The sequence below is a fragment of the Physeter macrocephalus genome, chromosome 15, assembly GCF_002837175.3.
Source record: "Physeter macrocephalus isolate SW-GA chromosome 15, ASM283717v5, whole genome shotgun sequence".
Classification (NCBI taxonomy): domain Eukaryota; kingdom Metazoa; phylum Chordata; class Mammalia; order Artiodactyla; family Physeteridae; genus Physeter; species Physeter macrocephalus.
The window spans coordinates 26,314,599-26,331,133 of NC_041228.1; the positions used below are offsets into that span (position 1 = coordinate 26,314,599).

The 16,535-nt window shown below is 34.2% G+C and overlaps 1 protein-coding gene across 1 annotated transcript in view; it reads left to right on the forward strand.

The window, feature by feature from the left end:
- PKHD1L1 (PKHD1 like 1) overlaps nt 1-16,535 on the forward strand; it is a 153,645-nt gene that overhangs the window by 16,808 nt on the left and 120,302 nt on the right. Inside the window, exons 5-13 of the mRNA XM_007114624.2 lie at nt 698-755; nt 2,207-2,300; nt 5,358-5,411; nt 5,940-6,013; nt 6,930-6,972; nt 10,868-10,938; nt 12,116-12,226; nt 14,155-14,244; nt 16,102-16,370. Of these exons, the coding sequence (XP_007114686.2) occupies nt 698-755; nt 2,207-2,300; nt 5,358-5,411; nt 5,940-6,013; nt 6,930-6,972; nt 10,868-10,938; nt 12,116-12,226; nt 14,155-14,244; nt 16,102-16,370 (864 nt within the window). The remainder of the gene's footprint in view (nt 1-697; nt 756-2,206; nt 2,301-5,357; nt 5,412-5,939; nt 6,014-6,929; nt 6,973-10,867; nt 10,939-12,115; nt 12,227-14,154; nt 14,245-16,101; nt 16,371-16,535) is intronic.

The window sequence follows — 16,535 nt, forward strand, 5'->3', positions numbered from 1 at the left end:
TGTTTTTCTCCTACATTATTTGTTTTTAGGTGGAGATGTTGATCTGCTTGCATCCCAGTTATTGAGGAAACTTTGTCTATCAGCTCTGCTTTTTGCCTGTTCAGAATTAATTTTGTTTTTCAAATTTCCCTTTTGTGGTAATTATTTCTCATTTTGTCTTTTAAAAAGAAGTTGGCATATGTTTACTTGAATAATAATAGCCAATGTGTCAGGTGGTGTTCTAAGTATTTTTTGTATAATAACTCTAGAAAATTATCATTAGCTTAGTTACTAAAGCTTACTTTGATTAACTCTTTCCAAGTTTTGCTTCTATGTTTTTGAAAAATGGTTTGTTATTTTTTCTTTATAATCTTAACCCAAAGTAGGCTTTCTTTAATTTTATTCCACCAAATTCTTAAAAGTCTTTACCAGAGAGCCTTATTACTGTGGTTTGACTTACACTGATAACAAAAGGATGATTGAATTTTAAAATTCCAAGTAGAAACACTTTGAAATGAAAGAGGATTTTTAGGGTGTAAGGAAAAGATTTTGAATAATCAGAGTAATATTTTGAACTTTATTTCTCATATATAAAAGGAATATTTTGACAGTCATATTATGGATATTGTTCAAATAGAAATAATGTAAGAAGCAGAGATATTTCATAAGACTAGGAACAAAATAGAGATGACTGCTTATCAACAATATTATTTTACAGGCAAAAAGTTTCAGAACCCCAACAATAAGGAGCATCACACCTTTATCTGGAACTCCAGGTCTGTTTTATGACAGCTGAAATATCTTCTTTGGTTTATAATAGTTAATTAATTTTTAGCACATAAAATTATTATGATACCTAAAAATTTATAAATAGCATTTTCTGATTATAAAACAACTAAAAAAATGTTTTAATGCTCTTTAATAGCTGCATCTGAATCTATTATAATGTATTAAACTTTCCCTCTATTGAACATTAGTTTGCTTCCAGTGTTTATTATAATAGCTATAGTTATACCAGTTTATAATTCCAACAGGAATATATGAAAATGCCTTTTTCTATAACCTTAACAATTCTAGGTACTCATTTTTTTCAAGAATTTATGTGAAAAATTCTACTCCTATACCTTCTCCTAGGGAGCTGGCCCTGGCTCCACCTACTCCAAGCCCAGTGGACACTGGGTGCTGGAAGGCAGGAGGCCTTTTCTCCTTTTCTTTTTTTTTTAAAAAGAATTTATGTGAAGAATATAGTTGGGTTTTATAAAATTTTTCCAGTTCTTTGAGTTATGTAATTAATTTTGTATTTATTAGCCATTTGTATTTCTTCTTTTTATAAATTGGTTCATCTCTCTTTTTAAGGCCGGTCATTTTTTTTCATATTAAATTGCAAGAATTCTTTGCATTTTAAGAATATTAACCATATATACGTCATATAGATGGGAAATATTTTTTGAATTTATTATTTGCTTTTAAAATTTGTTAGTGATGTTTCTGTCATTCACTTAATTTTTATTATCAAATCTATAGATCTTAACCTTTGTTATTTCTCCCTTTATTTTTATGCTGTAGAAGATACCGCCATCCCGATTATATAAATATTATATAAATTTTCACTTATTTTTCAAGAGTTTGTATGGTTTTATTGTCTATATTTAATTTTTATTTCACCTAGAATTTATTTCATTTTTTGGCATAAGGTAGGGATCTTATTTACATTTTTTCAAATAAATCACCCATGACCCAAGCAATATTTATTGAATAATTCATCCTATCTTCCATGAAACACCTCTTTAAGCTATAAATACTTATAGATATCTCTTTAATACTATAATTATTTGTTCATGGTTTATTGTATTAGAGCTTTCTTTTTTTTTTTCGGTACGCGGGCTTCTCACTGTCATGGCCTCTCCTGTTGCGGAGCACAGTCTCCGGACGCACAGGCTCAGCGGCCATGACTCACAGGCCCAGCCGCTCCGCGGCATGTGGGATCTTCCCGGACCGGGGCACGAACCCGTGTCCCCTGCGTCGGCAGGCGTACTCTCAACCACTGCGCCACCAGGGAATCCCCGTATTAGAACTTTCAGAACAATGCTAAACAATAGTAGTGAACACAAGATGTAAGCGTCTGGATGCTTGTTTTATTGGGAAAACCTCTAAAGTTTTAATATTAAGTGTATGGGTATATGGATAGATAATCTTACACAGCGCTTTTTCTTTGTTTTGTTTTTAGGTACACTAATAACAATCCAAGGCAGAATCTTCACTGATGTCTATGGAAGTAATATAGCACTAAGCTCAAATGGGAAAAATGTTAGGATTTTAAGGTAAGTTTTTGATGTGGAAACATATTCTTATAATTCGTAAATGAGATATGATATCCCATGAATAATGGGTCCAATGGTATTAAAAACCACTACAATGTGATGGAATTAACTAGTGGTTTTCAGCCATATTAGAGGAAGAAAAATAGACTTGCCATGATTCATTGACATAGAAGCAATGGCCAGTATACCTTTCTCTTTTAGTATGACATAATTGCTTATTTTTCTATGATGGATTTTATTTATAGAAGGTACGTGGAAGCAAGTCCAATAGTAATTAAGCTAAAGTCACAGAACTTCATCACTGGAGAATTTTGTTACTTAATCTAACTGCCTCATTTTGTACATATTAAACAAAATCCTCTGAAGCCTGCAAGTCCATCACTTAGTCAAGGTCAGGAGGAGAACACAAGTCTCCTAACAGGCAATTTGGCACTTTTTCTACTACATGTCATATATGGGACAGTGCTGAAACTAAAAACTGTCAATAATTTATTAACAGGCTAGGATTTGAATCCTGGTTCCTCCATATACTAACTGTGGACCAGATGGTAACATTGGCTGGTTACCTAACATCAAAAAATATCAGTTTCCACCTTTTGGGTAGGAAACTAGCCCTGTCACTAGAGTTATCTTCCGCTAACATAGGTGGGGTTATCTCAGTCCTGCCTTGAAAGACTGAAAGTCCCGTTCATTTCCTACAGAATCAGTATCATAGCTTTCAAGATGCTTCATGCTTACTGAATACATATGTAAAATGAATAAATGGATAAATAATAACTCAGCACACATACACGTACATATGCATATATAATTTTGTGAAACATGCAATTTGAAAGCTTTTACTAAATGAAATAAAGATAATTTATCTGGCATTCTGTGGGGTAGAACTCTCAGTTAAATCACATTTGTGTGAATCTATAATATTCTAGAAATATTCATGTTGATCTTATAATAAAAGAACTACTAAAATAGAGAAACAAATATTTAACATTTTATATGGACAGTTTAGTATAACTAAAGATTTTTTCTATTTCCATATAGTTGAGTGTTATGAATGTCTTTTTTAAAAATTGAAGTATAGTTGATTTACAATGTGTTAATTTCTGCTATACAGCAAAGTGATTCAGTTATACATATATATATATACATTCTTTTTTTATATTCTTTTCATTATGGTTTATCCCAGGACATTGAATATAGTTCCCTGTTACACAGTGGGACCTTGTTGTTGATCCATTCTATATGTAGTAGTTTGTATCTACTAACCCCAAACTCCCAGTCCATCTCTTCCCCACACCCCCTAGTGTTATGAATGTTTTATATTCCAATTCTTAATTTGGGTTCTCTAAGTCATCCTTTCCCTAATGATGGCAGAAAATAGAAAGTTTAACTTTCAGAGTGATTCCTTTTCTTTCTCCACTGTAGTTGAAATTTACTTCTGTTTAATACAAAGGAATGGATAAAAATGATTTCATGAAATCACAGAATCACAGTCAGAAGAGACCTCAGACGGCAGGCTACCCAGCCCCTATACTCTGGTAACCCTGAGATACTATATATAAATAGAAAAATATTCACACATCTATTAATAGGAGGGACAAAGGTTTTAGAGCTGCATTTATCTCATTTCTACCACATTCATTGTGACACTGGGGCCCTCAAGGCATTTCATTGTGCCTGAATTCTGTTACCAGGAAACAATGGGCCGAGCCCTGGGCAGGATGTCAGGAGACCCAAGTGCTCAAGCTGCTTTTGCTTCTCACAAGTCTTGTCAATTTGGCCAAATCTCCAAATTCAGACCAGGTACAAATGATAGAGGACATGCAAATGACTGAAGGACCTAGTACCTACTAAGGCACTTTGGTCTAAAAGATCAGATGAGAAAAAAAGTTAAATATATGTATTTAAGGCCAAATAGGTTAGTATTACCATAGAAAGGCAAACCCAGACCTTTGGGAATTACAGGGTGCGGTTAAGAGCACACATTGGAGCAGGACTGTCTGGGTTTGAATTCCTGCTCTGTCCCTTACTGACTGCAGGCTTGGGCAAACTACTTAACCTCCCTGCCTCAGTCTCTTCATCTGTGAAATGGAAGAGTAATAGTTACTAACCCATAAGGTAGTTGCAAGGACTAAATGTGGTAAGTGCCTGTAAATGTTTGCTGCTAAATTTATTATTTAGTTGCAGTGAGGCAAGAAGTTAGAAAGGGAATATGAATTCATAAATCTCTAAAATGGTTACAGTAATTCAGCTTACTTCTTTACAACCTAACGTAATGATCAAATGAAAGAATTTGTGTGTATATTAAAAAGTTCAAAGTTCTCTGCAAATAGAAGTCTCTATTTTTTATAGTTGAGGTTTGTATCTGGTCTTATTTTGAGTATGAGATTTGCTGTCCCAGAAGCTGGGGGTTTGTTCTGATGGTGCAAAGAATGTGATAGCAGTCAGTTACCTGCAAGCCTCAGATCTCCTTGGGTTCTATCAGCCTTAAAGCAATGGGTCGACCTAGTCAGCTGGGGAAATGTGAAGGCAGATTTTCCTCTCAGCTTCTAATCCTTCTCAACTTCTTGTTCCCATTTCATTGACACTGATGCTGTTAGACATCCTCTTCATCCAATTACTTTGTGGGACCTCTGCTGTGGGCCTTTTTTAATTCTTAGAGTATGAAACTTAACTAGAAAATTATATTTTGTATTTGAATTAATTGAACTTCAGGTGGAAGAGTCCCCATTATCTACATTTTTTATTCCCATAGTATTTATCACTTTCTAACACACCAAATATGTTATATCATGTTTATTGTCATTCTCCCCAAGTTAGAATGTCAGTCCTATAAGGGCAGGGATCTTTGTTCTGTTCACTAATGTGTTCCAGTACCTAGAGCAAAAACTGTAACATAATAAGTGGTCAATAGATGTTTGTTGAGTGAATGAATGATGGATAATAGTAAGTGATTGGGAAAAAAATATAAGGTAGCAGTAAACTTGGTGGGAGGAGAGCATTTTGAAATGATGTATTAAACACAACTTGATCATTTCCAATAAAATATTTATACAGAGTTTATATTGGAGGAATGCCCTGTGAACTTCTCATACCACAATCTGATAATTTGTAAGTAATTCAAATAATTTTCTTTAGAAAAATAAATAGTAGATACAAACATACTAGATTTAAACAGTAATTTCTAACAATATTGCATAGCTGAATGCTTTATAACAGTATAGATTGTAATATTTTTATAGTAAATTATCAATCATTTATATAGTTAGATGTAACCTGATATCTACTATCTCCAGTATAGTATGATATGAACTGCTTTTAGATTATTTTGAGAAAAATGTTTTGAGAAATACCTTTTCAAATAATTGTTTCACTTGGTAATGTTTTAAATTCTTTAAAAGGAAGATCAATGGGGGTAACCAAATTAATTATAAAATATTTAATTTTCAAATGAAGTTTTATTCAAATAACTTCAACCGAGACTGGGAAGTATTTTCATTTTACAAAAATTTTTGTTGTAGCAACAGTTTCTATCCTGATACAGATTCTGAAATTCTTAAGATGTTTTTAAGGGAAACAAAATATTTTAAAACTTTAGTGTCAATATAAACTTTGAAATTAACATATATATTTTATTAGGTATGGTCTAAAACTAGATCACCCAAATGGAGACATGGGTTCTATGATTTGTAAGACGACTGGAACTTACATTGGTAAGTGTCAGTCGTCATTCTTCATTGTTCTCAGAAATGCCTGACTATTTCCTTGTTTTGTATTCTCTTAGACCTCTGCTGTGGCCTCATCCCTTTTTTTAAAATTAGCATTTCCTCTTTACCTTGGCTTCTTTTCAGTGTCATGTAAGCATGTATACATTACCTTTTTCTAAGGTTGACATTGAAGTAAGCTTCTTCAAGTTTCTTTTTTCTTTTCTTCTGTCATCCAGATGATTCCATTACTAATTTACCTGTAGCTTTACTTTTACTCTGTTTTTTTCTCCTTGCTCTATGTACTTCAGACTCATAAACCTTTTAGTTATTGAATGAGCTTTATTCCTTCTGTCTCAGGACCTTTGCAAACTTCCCATCCTGAGAGTTTCAGATAAAATGTCGTGTCTTCAAAAAAGCCTGACCCCCAGCCTTACATTCTCAAAGTTCGTTCTCCTTCTCCTTGATAGCTTTATCACAGTTTTTAGTTGTCTGTGTCATTGCTTTTGACTGACTGTATCCTCCACTTGGCAGTGTGCTCTTTGAGAAAAGCAAACTGTGTACTCACCCTGCATCTCTCAACCCGTAGCTGAGTGTCTGACCCAATTAAATAGCTGCTAAATGAATGAAAGAAAAGTGAGGGCGATATGGTTACATATATATTCTTTTCTCCTCCTTCATTCATTATTATATTTTGTCAGGTTTTCCTGGTTATAAACTTGAGACATATTATTTTGTATATCTTAAAGTACTAGGTACTTTAAGATGTTTCAGTTTTCATTTCTTTGAGGATTAGTAGACGGTTGCATAATTACAGTGTTAATTTTATATTGGTTTTCTTTGTTTTAAACCAACTTTATAATACATAGTTATTGTTCTCCTGTGATTGAGAATTTAATTGATTGCATATATTAATTAATTCCAGGTCATCACAATGTCAGCTTCATCTTGGATAGTGATTATGGAAGGTAAGTCATTTTGTAAATAATAATTTTCATAATTAATTGAACAGGGTAAATAAAATAAAAGTGTACATTTACTTTGTGGTATATAGATCCCTAGATTAAAAAATTAATCACTTTCTTCCCCCAAATTAACATTTAAGGGATCTGTAACTCCTGTTCACTCATAATTTGTGCCTCAGACATGGCCTTCCAATTGTTGGGAAATCTAGCATTACCTAAAACAATAAATAAAAAAACCTTTGATTGTGATATTATAAAGTGTTATTTTATGTTTTGTAGTCCTTCTTATTTAATTAAAACTGTTTTGATAGCAAAGTAATTAAATATTGATTTGAACTAATGTAAGAATAAATAAAACCTCATGGTTAATATTTCCTGATAATGATTTTCTCTTAAAGTATCAGGACAAATAGAGTTGTGAAAGATGGTAGTTATAGCTTTTAATTGTTCATTTTAACACCAATGTTAATAACTTATATTTATGATTTTTAGTAAAACTAGAACTTATTTCCAGATATCCTACATCTTAATTTCAGTCAGAAAGACCATCACACGCTTACAGAAATATCAGAATATGCAAGTCTCAACACATGTTGCAAATGTCATATTATAGATAATAATAATGAACATTTAGTAGCAGGCGTTGTGTTAAGCTCTTTACATATATTATCTAGTTTAATACTCCCAAAGAACCTATAAATTGAATGTTATCATCCACCCCGTATTGCACACTGGGAAAATGAGGCTTAGGAACATTAAATAATTTGCCCAAGGATATTCAGCCGGTAGGAAACAGAGCTAGAATGTGAACCCATGCAGTCTGACTCCAGGGTCTAAGCCTTTTATTCCAGTGCTCTGCCATGACTGATGGAGGGTTTCAGTCACAGAACCACATCTCATCAGTATTTAACATCCTGACTCAGGATTCTCTAACATGGTGGGATCACCCCACTCCTGGAGTATTTGCAAATGTGGGGGGGTGGCATTTGTTGGCTGTCCCACTAACTATAGCATGCTAATGGCCTTTTATGGGCAGGACCATGATGTGCCAAACCTAAATGAATTGTTCTTCCCAAAATGCCATAGCATCTCCCACTGGGAAAATGAGCTGGTTGATAGAAATCCAAATAAGTCACAAGATTTAGCCATCCAGTCCTAATATATCAGTAGTAGACCAATGATAAAATAGGTCTATTGATTTCTTTTTTGTCTCTGAAGAGAGACTCAGTGCTTAGAAGTTTGGAAAGAGTGGCAATATTGTAATCAGAGTAGATGTTATTCCTGTTCATTGTTTACAGACTGCAAGAGAAGGGTGAGATTTGGTCCCTGCATGTGTGGAAATGCAGTTGAGTCGGTGAAACCAAATCCATTATCACTGTATTTAGACATGAGCTAGTTCTAGACACCTAGAGGCAATATGTTTATTACCAAGTTATAAACCTGGGCTGGACACTTTTTTTCTTTAATTGTGGGTCCCCAAAGCACAGGGACTGTATTTTCTTTTTAAAAAAATTTTTTATTATTAGTTTTTTGGGCTGTGCCACGCAGCTTGCAGGATCTTAGTTGCCCGACCAAGGATCGACTCCAGGCCCTGGCAGTGAAAGCACCAAGTCCTAACCACTGGACCACCAGAGAAGTCCCACTGGACACGTCATTATAGAATAATATATACTGCACTAAAACCATGAAGAATGTTATAATTCAAGATAAGCCAGCGTGGATGATATGTAAAAGGTGCTAAGATTTACCTTTATGATTTACATGGGGCAAATGACACAGTCCCATGACTTAACTGTGATTTGCTGCAAGGACATGGCCTACTTACATATAATTTGATAAGATAAGACAGTAGGATTTTATTGAAAATACTAGAAAAATATGTCAGAGGCAAAAATACTCAGTTTTAAATTATTTCATGAACTGTATATGGTTCTTTTATGCTCTCAGTGTCATTCTTCCTAAGGTGAGAAAAGTGAATTCTTAGTCCTGAGTCTGTATGAAAAGTACTAATTACCAAATCCATCATATGTCTCTCAGAGAAATAATTACCCCAAAATAGAACGTTTGAGTGATCAAGCTTGAATGTGATTAATAAGTATATGTAAGTCAATATGTGGCATTAACATGCCCCCAATTTTCAATTTTAAAAAGTCAGATATTTTGCACATATATAGGCAAAAATATTGCATAAAATTGTTAATTCTGTGATCTTGACTTATAATCATGTTTTTCTTTTTTAAGCCACTGGATTTCCTTTTGTATTAGTGTCTCAGAATTTAAGAAATTGTTTCTATATAAAACAATCTTATGAATTTAAGATAACTTAAAAATATGACATTTACTACTTAAGAGCCTAGTTTTAAGATTACATGGCATTTTAAAAAAGTTGTCATTTTATAAGTTATAAAATCCATATTTTACAAATTTTAGGAGCATTCCTGAATATCAGATGAACCAATTAGACACTATTGTGGCACCCATTCTGTATTTCTTTTTTTTTTTTGAAGTTTAGTTGATTTACAATGTTGTGTGCATTCTGTATTTCTTTTAATAACCAACCTTCTCTCTTCTATTACCCCAAGTTCAAACAACAGCTGTTCCAAACTGATAAGGTTTAGATGAGGCTTGCTTAATTGAGAAATGCCTATTCATTATCAAGGAATTAGTGAAAATCACCTCAGTGTCATACCAAATAAATTACATTCAAATTTTATTTCAGGAGGCAATTTTCCCGCCAACTTGAAAAGCAGAGTTAATTTTTCAGATGCAGGATCTGACCACAGACCACATTGTTGGAACTGGCATCATTTCAGATCTTTGAGAAATCAACTGAAAAGCTTATAACATAAAAATATAAAATCTAGTATGAACTTCTTAAATAACTAATTTAGCATAAGATATTTTCAGGGACTCTTTAGCTTTGCAAATGAACGTTATAATTCCTGTGTTAGACTTATAGGGAGTTAACTCTTGGTCTCCACCACAAGATTTGCATTATCCTTTTAGATTCCAGTTCATTGTGTTATAATTATGATGAATGGGTTTAGGGTCTTAATATTAGAATTTCTTAACTTTTCTAATTATGAATTTAAAATTTTAGGATCAGATTTCTTCCTTTCCTAACCCTCTAGACTATGGGAGTGCAAGTATGTATCTGTCAAAAATATGAATAAGTTCTGTGTTTATTAAGGGTGACTTAACTCTGGTGGACTATTGTGAACTTGCTCTCATCCATTTGTATTCTCATGTAAGTTAGTGGCAAGAGAGGAGAACTGTGTAGTTAGTACCCAGGGCTCTGGACTCAAACTGCCTGGGTTCAAATTCTATTTCTGCTACTTACTATCTTTGTGATCTTGACTAAGATAAAAATTCTCTGAGTTTTACCTACCTCATGGGATATAAAATTTAAAATTTAATAGCATAATAAATTAAAAGCTTAAAAAATCTTAGCTTAAAAGCTTAAAAATCTTAGCATACCTGATAAGTGTTCAATAATGTTAGTTATTCTGACAGTAAATGGGTTGTAAGAGCATAGAGCACCCTGGGGTGGTCATCAGTAGAGCCCAGCTTTTATGAAGGGCAGTCCTCCTGTCTGTTTATTTTTTACCTTCATATAAATTCTTACTTTATTGAAGTATAATTTGCATATAATAAAACGTACGTATTTTAAGTGTGCAGTTCAGTGAGTTCTGACAAATGTATCTTCATGTATTTGTATATTTGTGTAATCAATAACTAAATCAGGATGTAGAACATTTTTATCCTCCTGAAAAGTTCTTTCCTGCTCCTTTGTAAATTATGATATGATTTCTATCACTAAAGTAAAAAAAAAAAAAAGAAACAGTTTCCTAAAATAAAGGTCATTTTTAAAGCAAGAATTTTTACTTTTTTTAAACAGGAGTTTACCACAAAAAATGGCATATTTTGTTTCTTCTCTCAATAAAATTTCAATGTTTCAAACATATGCAGGTATGTGACCTTTCTGTGTGTGGGGTGGGGGGCGGGAGAAGAGATTTATTTCATCAAATCAAATACAACAGTGACTGTAAATTGTACTATATTATGTTATGTAATTCTAAGAAAGGAAACATACCCTAAGATGAGGAGTGAAATAGGAAGTCCTGACATTAAGCTACGATCCCGAAAACTACATTTCTGGTGTAAGGTTGATTGAGAAATACACTTATCACACTAAAAGAGACAGAAGGGAAACTTGTGCATCTCAACTTGGGCTGTTGATCAAAGGAGGAAAAAAAAAAATCTCTGCTGTCAATTTAAACCACAAACCAGCACTCTCTGAGATTTATGCTCTCAGTATGGTCCAAAAGAATCCTCAAGCAGATCATAATTTATTTTAATTTAAAGAGGTCTCAGGTTGGTAGTGCCCCTAGGAGAGTGTCAGAAGCAAACACAAACCCTTCTGGAAGAATTGTACTACCTTCCAGGTCTGGGATGATTCAGATTTCAAAGATGTTCAAATGTGAAAAACATGTGTGTCTTGGAATCAATCAAACATGATCTATCCTGGCTTTGTCTAGAAACTTATTTAATGTGAAACTCCTATGTAAAAATACATAGAACTTTGATAGATTGAACTAATAAGAATATATTTTATTAAGAATCCACCGTATGTCATGCGCTGGGCTATTTTACCAATATAACTAAGACTTATATATAAAGCCACAAGAATTCCAATCATAGTTAATATATTAGTATATGAAAAAAATATAAATATAAGATGTTGGCCCATAAATATAAGGAAGATTCATTCTTCAAGAGCATAGACAAGAGGCTGTTCTCTATGCCTACCTGTTTTCTTTTGGAACCAAACATCTATGCTCAGCCCAGGTTTTCCTTGTTCTCTGGATCCTTCTGTTAACCAGTGGCTCTTTAGTACTAGTTACCACTAACGCCTGGTCCCCAGAAGATGTAGGTCTCTGTGAAAGCCATGTTTATAGTCCTCTTTGCAGGATTGCATCAGAGACAAAATAATGAAACACCTGATGCTTTCATTTGGTAATCCGATACCTTCACTGTGTTATGTACTATGGCTAGGTAATTTGGAAAATTGGTAAAAATCAAGCATTTGTGTTTATGTGCAGTATTCATGACATTGTATTTCTTGTCCTTCCCCTCCCCTTCCCAGAGGTCACTACGATTTCACCTTCACAAGGAAGCATTCAAGGAGGCACCATGCTAACAATAAGTGGACAGTTCTTTGATCAGACAGATTTCCCAGTCAGAGTTTTCGTTGGAGGTATTTTGTATGATTTTTAATAAGAGAACGAATCCTTCCTTTTCTTTAATAATTTCTAAGAGAATAACAGTCTTTTCTTAATTAATGCCTAATTTAAAAGCTGTGTATTTTCAGATGGGCATTTGGTTCTGGGGCTTGATGCTTTTCCCACTGCAATTCTCCAGTGAGGACCACTCCTTGCACCCTTATATGACCAGGTTTTGGGCTTTGAGGTCAGCACCGAAGGGCACTGCATGGCACCATCATGTCTGTCATCAAGAAATTCCTCACCACACTTAGCGACACACGTACCCTCTATTTAATAGACTCTTAAATTACCTTTTTGAACTGTTATTATTTCTTAATGGGTTAGGTAATTATGGGAAAATTTAAAGTGGTATTTTAGGGATACTCTCTCCTCATCCCTTTGTCGTATACGGTGCCTTATCTGGACATCAGTAATTACAGATGATATTGGCCTTAGAAAGAGCATCAATTAATGTGTTACATGTTCACAGCTGCACATCAGGCTTGATTCTCTGGTTATGCATCACTTTTATATGTCTGGTCCAGATATGTTTAGAGGTAGGGTGCTAGGCAGCTCAAATAGGAAGTTGGGGATGAATGTATAAGGTCAGTTATAATGACCTTACCTACCTTGATGTGCAGGGGACAGGATATCTGCCCATGCACCTGGCACGTAATTTTTCTGATAGAGCCCGCTGCTTAGGTACTTTCTACTTTTAAGGAATCTGCTAATGAGCCAGCCAAAATGTGATTTCAAGAAAAGAAATTCATAGAAAGCAACCTTGTGTAACATTCATATAATGTCTTTCCTATCCCCATGAATCCTCTCTGGCCACCTGCATAGGCCAGAAGATTTTAAACTTTCATATAATATGTTATTCTGATCAGATACTATATTTTAAATATTAGAAGCAGGGACATAAAATATTTTAAATATATATAATATGTTTTGCGATCTGATATTATGATACAGCTGATATGCAAAGGTAACATGTTAAATTTTTTTATATTTCATTGCCATTAATGTTATAGCCAGATTTGAGCTTTTGAATCCTCAATAATTTCTCGAAAATAATGATCGGTTTTTGTATCTTTCCTTTGCTCCAAACGAAATGGGTTAAGTTAGGTTAATATACTGTTAACATGTACTGTTTTCTAGTTCAATGATCCTGCATTCACAAAGCATTCAAAATAGTGAAAGGCTGTGTTGAAGTATACATTTTCCAGGCCACCAGACAAAAGGTGGCAAAGATACTTTCCTCCATTTCCCTTGCTTCACTGTTCATGGGTTATTTCCATTTCAGTAAATAGTTCATGAGGGCTGACCTTACATGAGGCACTGTGAGGAGTACATGGGGGTCTAAAACGTACACTCTTACTGAAGTCTAATTGTGCTTATGTATAACAACTCTTATTTAGAATCTTGTCTGTTTTGGTTTCCATCTGTCTGTGAAAATACCACTTACAAGTTATTATTCCTTTTGTTTTCATTTGAAAAAGTTGGACAAAACCACCATTCACCTAAGAGGACCAGGATCATCTACTTTTGTAAATTCTGAACATCGTTGATTTATTCAGAAACTTTCTCCGAGGACCAAAACATAAGGCTTTGCTTTGGACCCAGATAAAATATTTTACAGTGATGTCATTTTATCAAAGTTTTTGTATTTTGTTTCTCAGAAATTATGAAATATTCTAACTCAGACTTGTGAGATTTTACCAGCAAAATGTAGCCTTGTGGAAGTATGACAATTGATGAATGCTAAAGCTTTCATGGAGAATATGTAAAGGAAATTAAGACCCTTCAACTTTGCCTCTTGCTTTTGCAACTTAGCTTTAATTGAAAAAGCACTCCAGGATAGGCTGATGTGATTTGCATTCCGAAGCTCTGTAGTAATAGTTCTGCCCTTGCTTCTCTGTAGGTCAAGCCTGTGATATTTTGAATGTCACAGAAAATAGCATATGTTGCAAGACACCCCCTAAACCTGATATTCTCAGAACTGTATATCCAGGTAAGTCAACAAAAGGGAGAAGGACCATTTCTATATTTGCATAAGAGGAATATTATTGACAGGTATCTTTAGTGTCTTAGTCCTTTTAGGCTGTTATAACAGAATACCATAGACTGGGTAGCTTATAAACAGCATTGATTTCTCACAGTTCTGGAGGACAGGCGTCAAAGGTCAGAGCACTGGCAAATTGGGGATCTGGTGAGGACCTGCCTTCTCACAGATGAGGCCTTCTTAGGGCTAGGGAGAAGAGACCTCTGTGAGGTCTCTTTCATAAGGGCACTTATCCTATTCATTAGGCCCTACCTCCTAATACTATCACACTGGGCATTAGGTTTCAACATCTGAGTTTTGAGGGGACCCAAACATTCAGCCCGTAACATAGTAACAAAAATTATTTGAAGTTTTAGAATTTGTAGTGAGAATTATAATAAGTTTCTTCCTAGTTTTTTTCTTTATACTTTCTGGATTAGGAAATTTTTCTATTAATATAGCTGCATCAAGGCTGCACTAGTGGAGGTAAACCTGGCCTAAATTACTCAGATACCCTGTGAAAACTCTATTGATAGAGTATGAGGGTGCCTTTATTTCAGATAAAATGATTATTACTAAATTTTGGTACAGGCTACATGGAAAATTTTTAAATGTTTTATTCCTGGTTAAAAAATAAATGTCAGAGGTTAAATCCTTATTTGTCTAGAATGATTTAGGCATGATCACAGGGATGAGAGAAACGGAACACAAAATTCTTTTCAGATTTTCACCTGTGACCAGTGAAAGTGCACCTGACGGCCCTGATATCTGCAACTAGACCACCGTGATGCTGTGCATGTGTGTGCGTGGATTCTGTATCTCATCCTGTGCACTCAGTGAAATCAGTTTATAATTGTGTCATTGATTGGTATTTGAAGCCAAATAAATTCATTTTATTAACCTCTTAAATGTCCTTGTTTTGAATGATATTTAAAAATTGACCAGTTTAAGAGGAGAATTTTGATATTTATAATTGATTACTTTAAAGAAAGTTGTATATACCAGAGCATGCTGCTGCTATAAAAGGTTGAAGTGCTCAAGCTTTTCTCTCACCAGACTCAGGGGAAGAGTAGTAGCCATTATTTTCCAGATTCAGGCCCTCCAGACAAGCCTAAGGCTGCTGAACCAAGGCCTGAGCCTGATTGTTGTTGTATTTTAAAGAAGAGAAATAAAAAGTGAGATGGCTCATTATGATTAGGAAAAAATTACACTGGCAAGTGTAAGTTCACTTTAATGAGAATGTTCTCTCTCTGATTCTGTCCAAGAAGGAGAAGAAATCCTAGAGCAAAAGTAATGTTAAAAAGAAGAAAAACATACTGACAGAAATGTTAAGGCCAACAGTGTCTGTTCTTTGAGCCATTAATTGAGTAACTTTTATTAGAATAATCACGGTGAAGATTTTGTAATCAAATGGTCTGAATCTTGAAGTTTTGAGTCTTGACTATATAAAGCAACATCAATCATATCAAAAATCATAATTATTATATTATTACTATCTTCTGTAAAGCATTCACTAAGTACCAGGTATTTTACATACGTATGGTATCTAATCCCCATAGTAGCCATGCCAATCATAATATTACTCTCATTTTACATATGTAGAATCTGAGGGACAGATATGTGAAATAATAAATTGCAGGCTGTCTTAACAGCAGTCTATCCTCTGGGTACAGATACACGTAGAGATATGTGTAATTGTTTTCTTTACACACATGCTGTAAAAATGTGAATAGAAATAGAATATCTATAATCACTACCCAAGTAAAAGACATTGAGATACCGCGTGAAAATTCTGATGAAAGCCTTGTTTTATTTTGTTATGTTCAGGTGGGAGAGGCCTAAGGCTTGAGGTATGGAATAGTAGCCGTCCAGTACATCTTGAAGAGATACTCGAATACAATGAAAAAACTCCAGGGTACATGGGTGCCAGTTGGGTAGATTCAGCTTCCTATCTTTGGCCTATGGAACAAGATACGTTTGTTGCACGCTTCAGTGGATTTTTGGTGGCTCCAGATTCTGATGTTTATAGATTCTACATCAAAGGTGATGACCGTTATGCTATTTATTTCAGCCAGACTGGACTTCCTGAAGATAAGGTAGGGAAGCCACAGAATACTACTTGATATTGTAGAAACAATATGATAACCTTTATACATATCCCATTTATTCTACACCAAAACCAATGAATATATTAATGAATTTATGTGGTGGGTTCTTGGCTATTTTAACACATGTGGTATGAACCATAAAGTTGTTAGAAA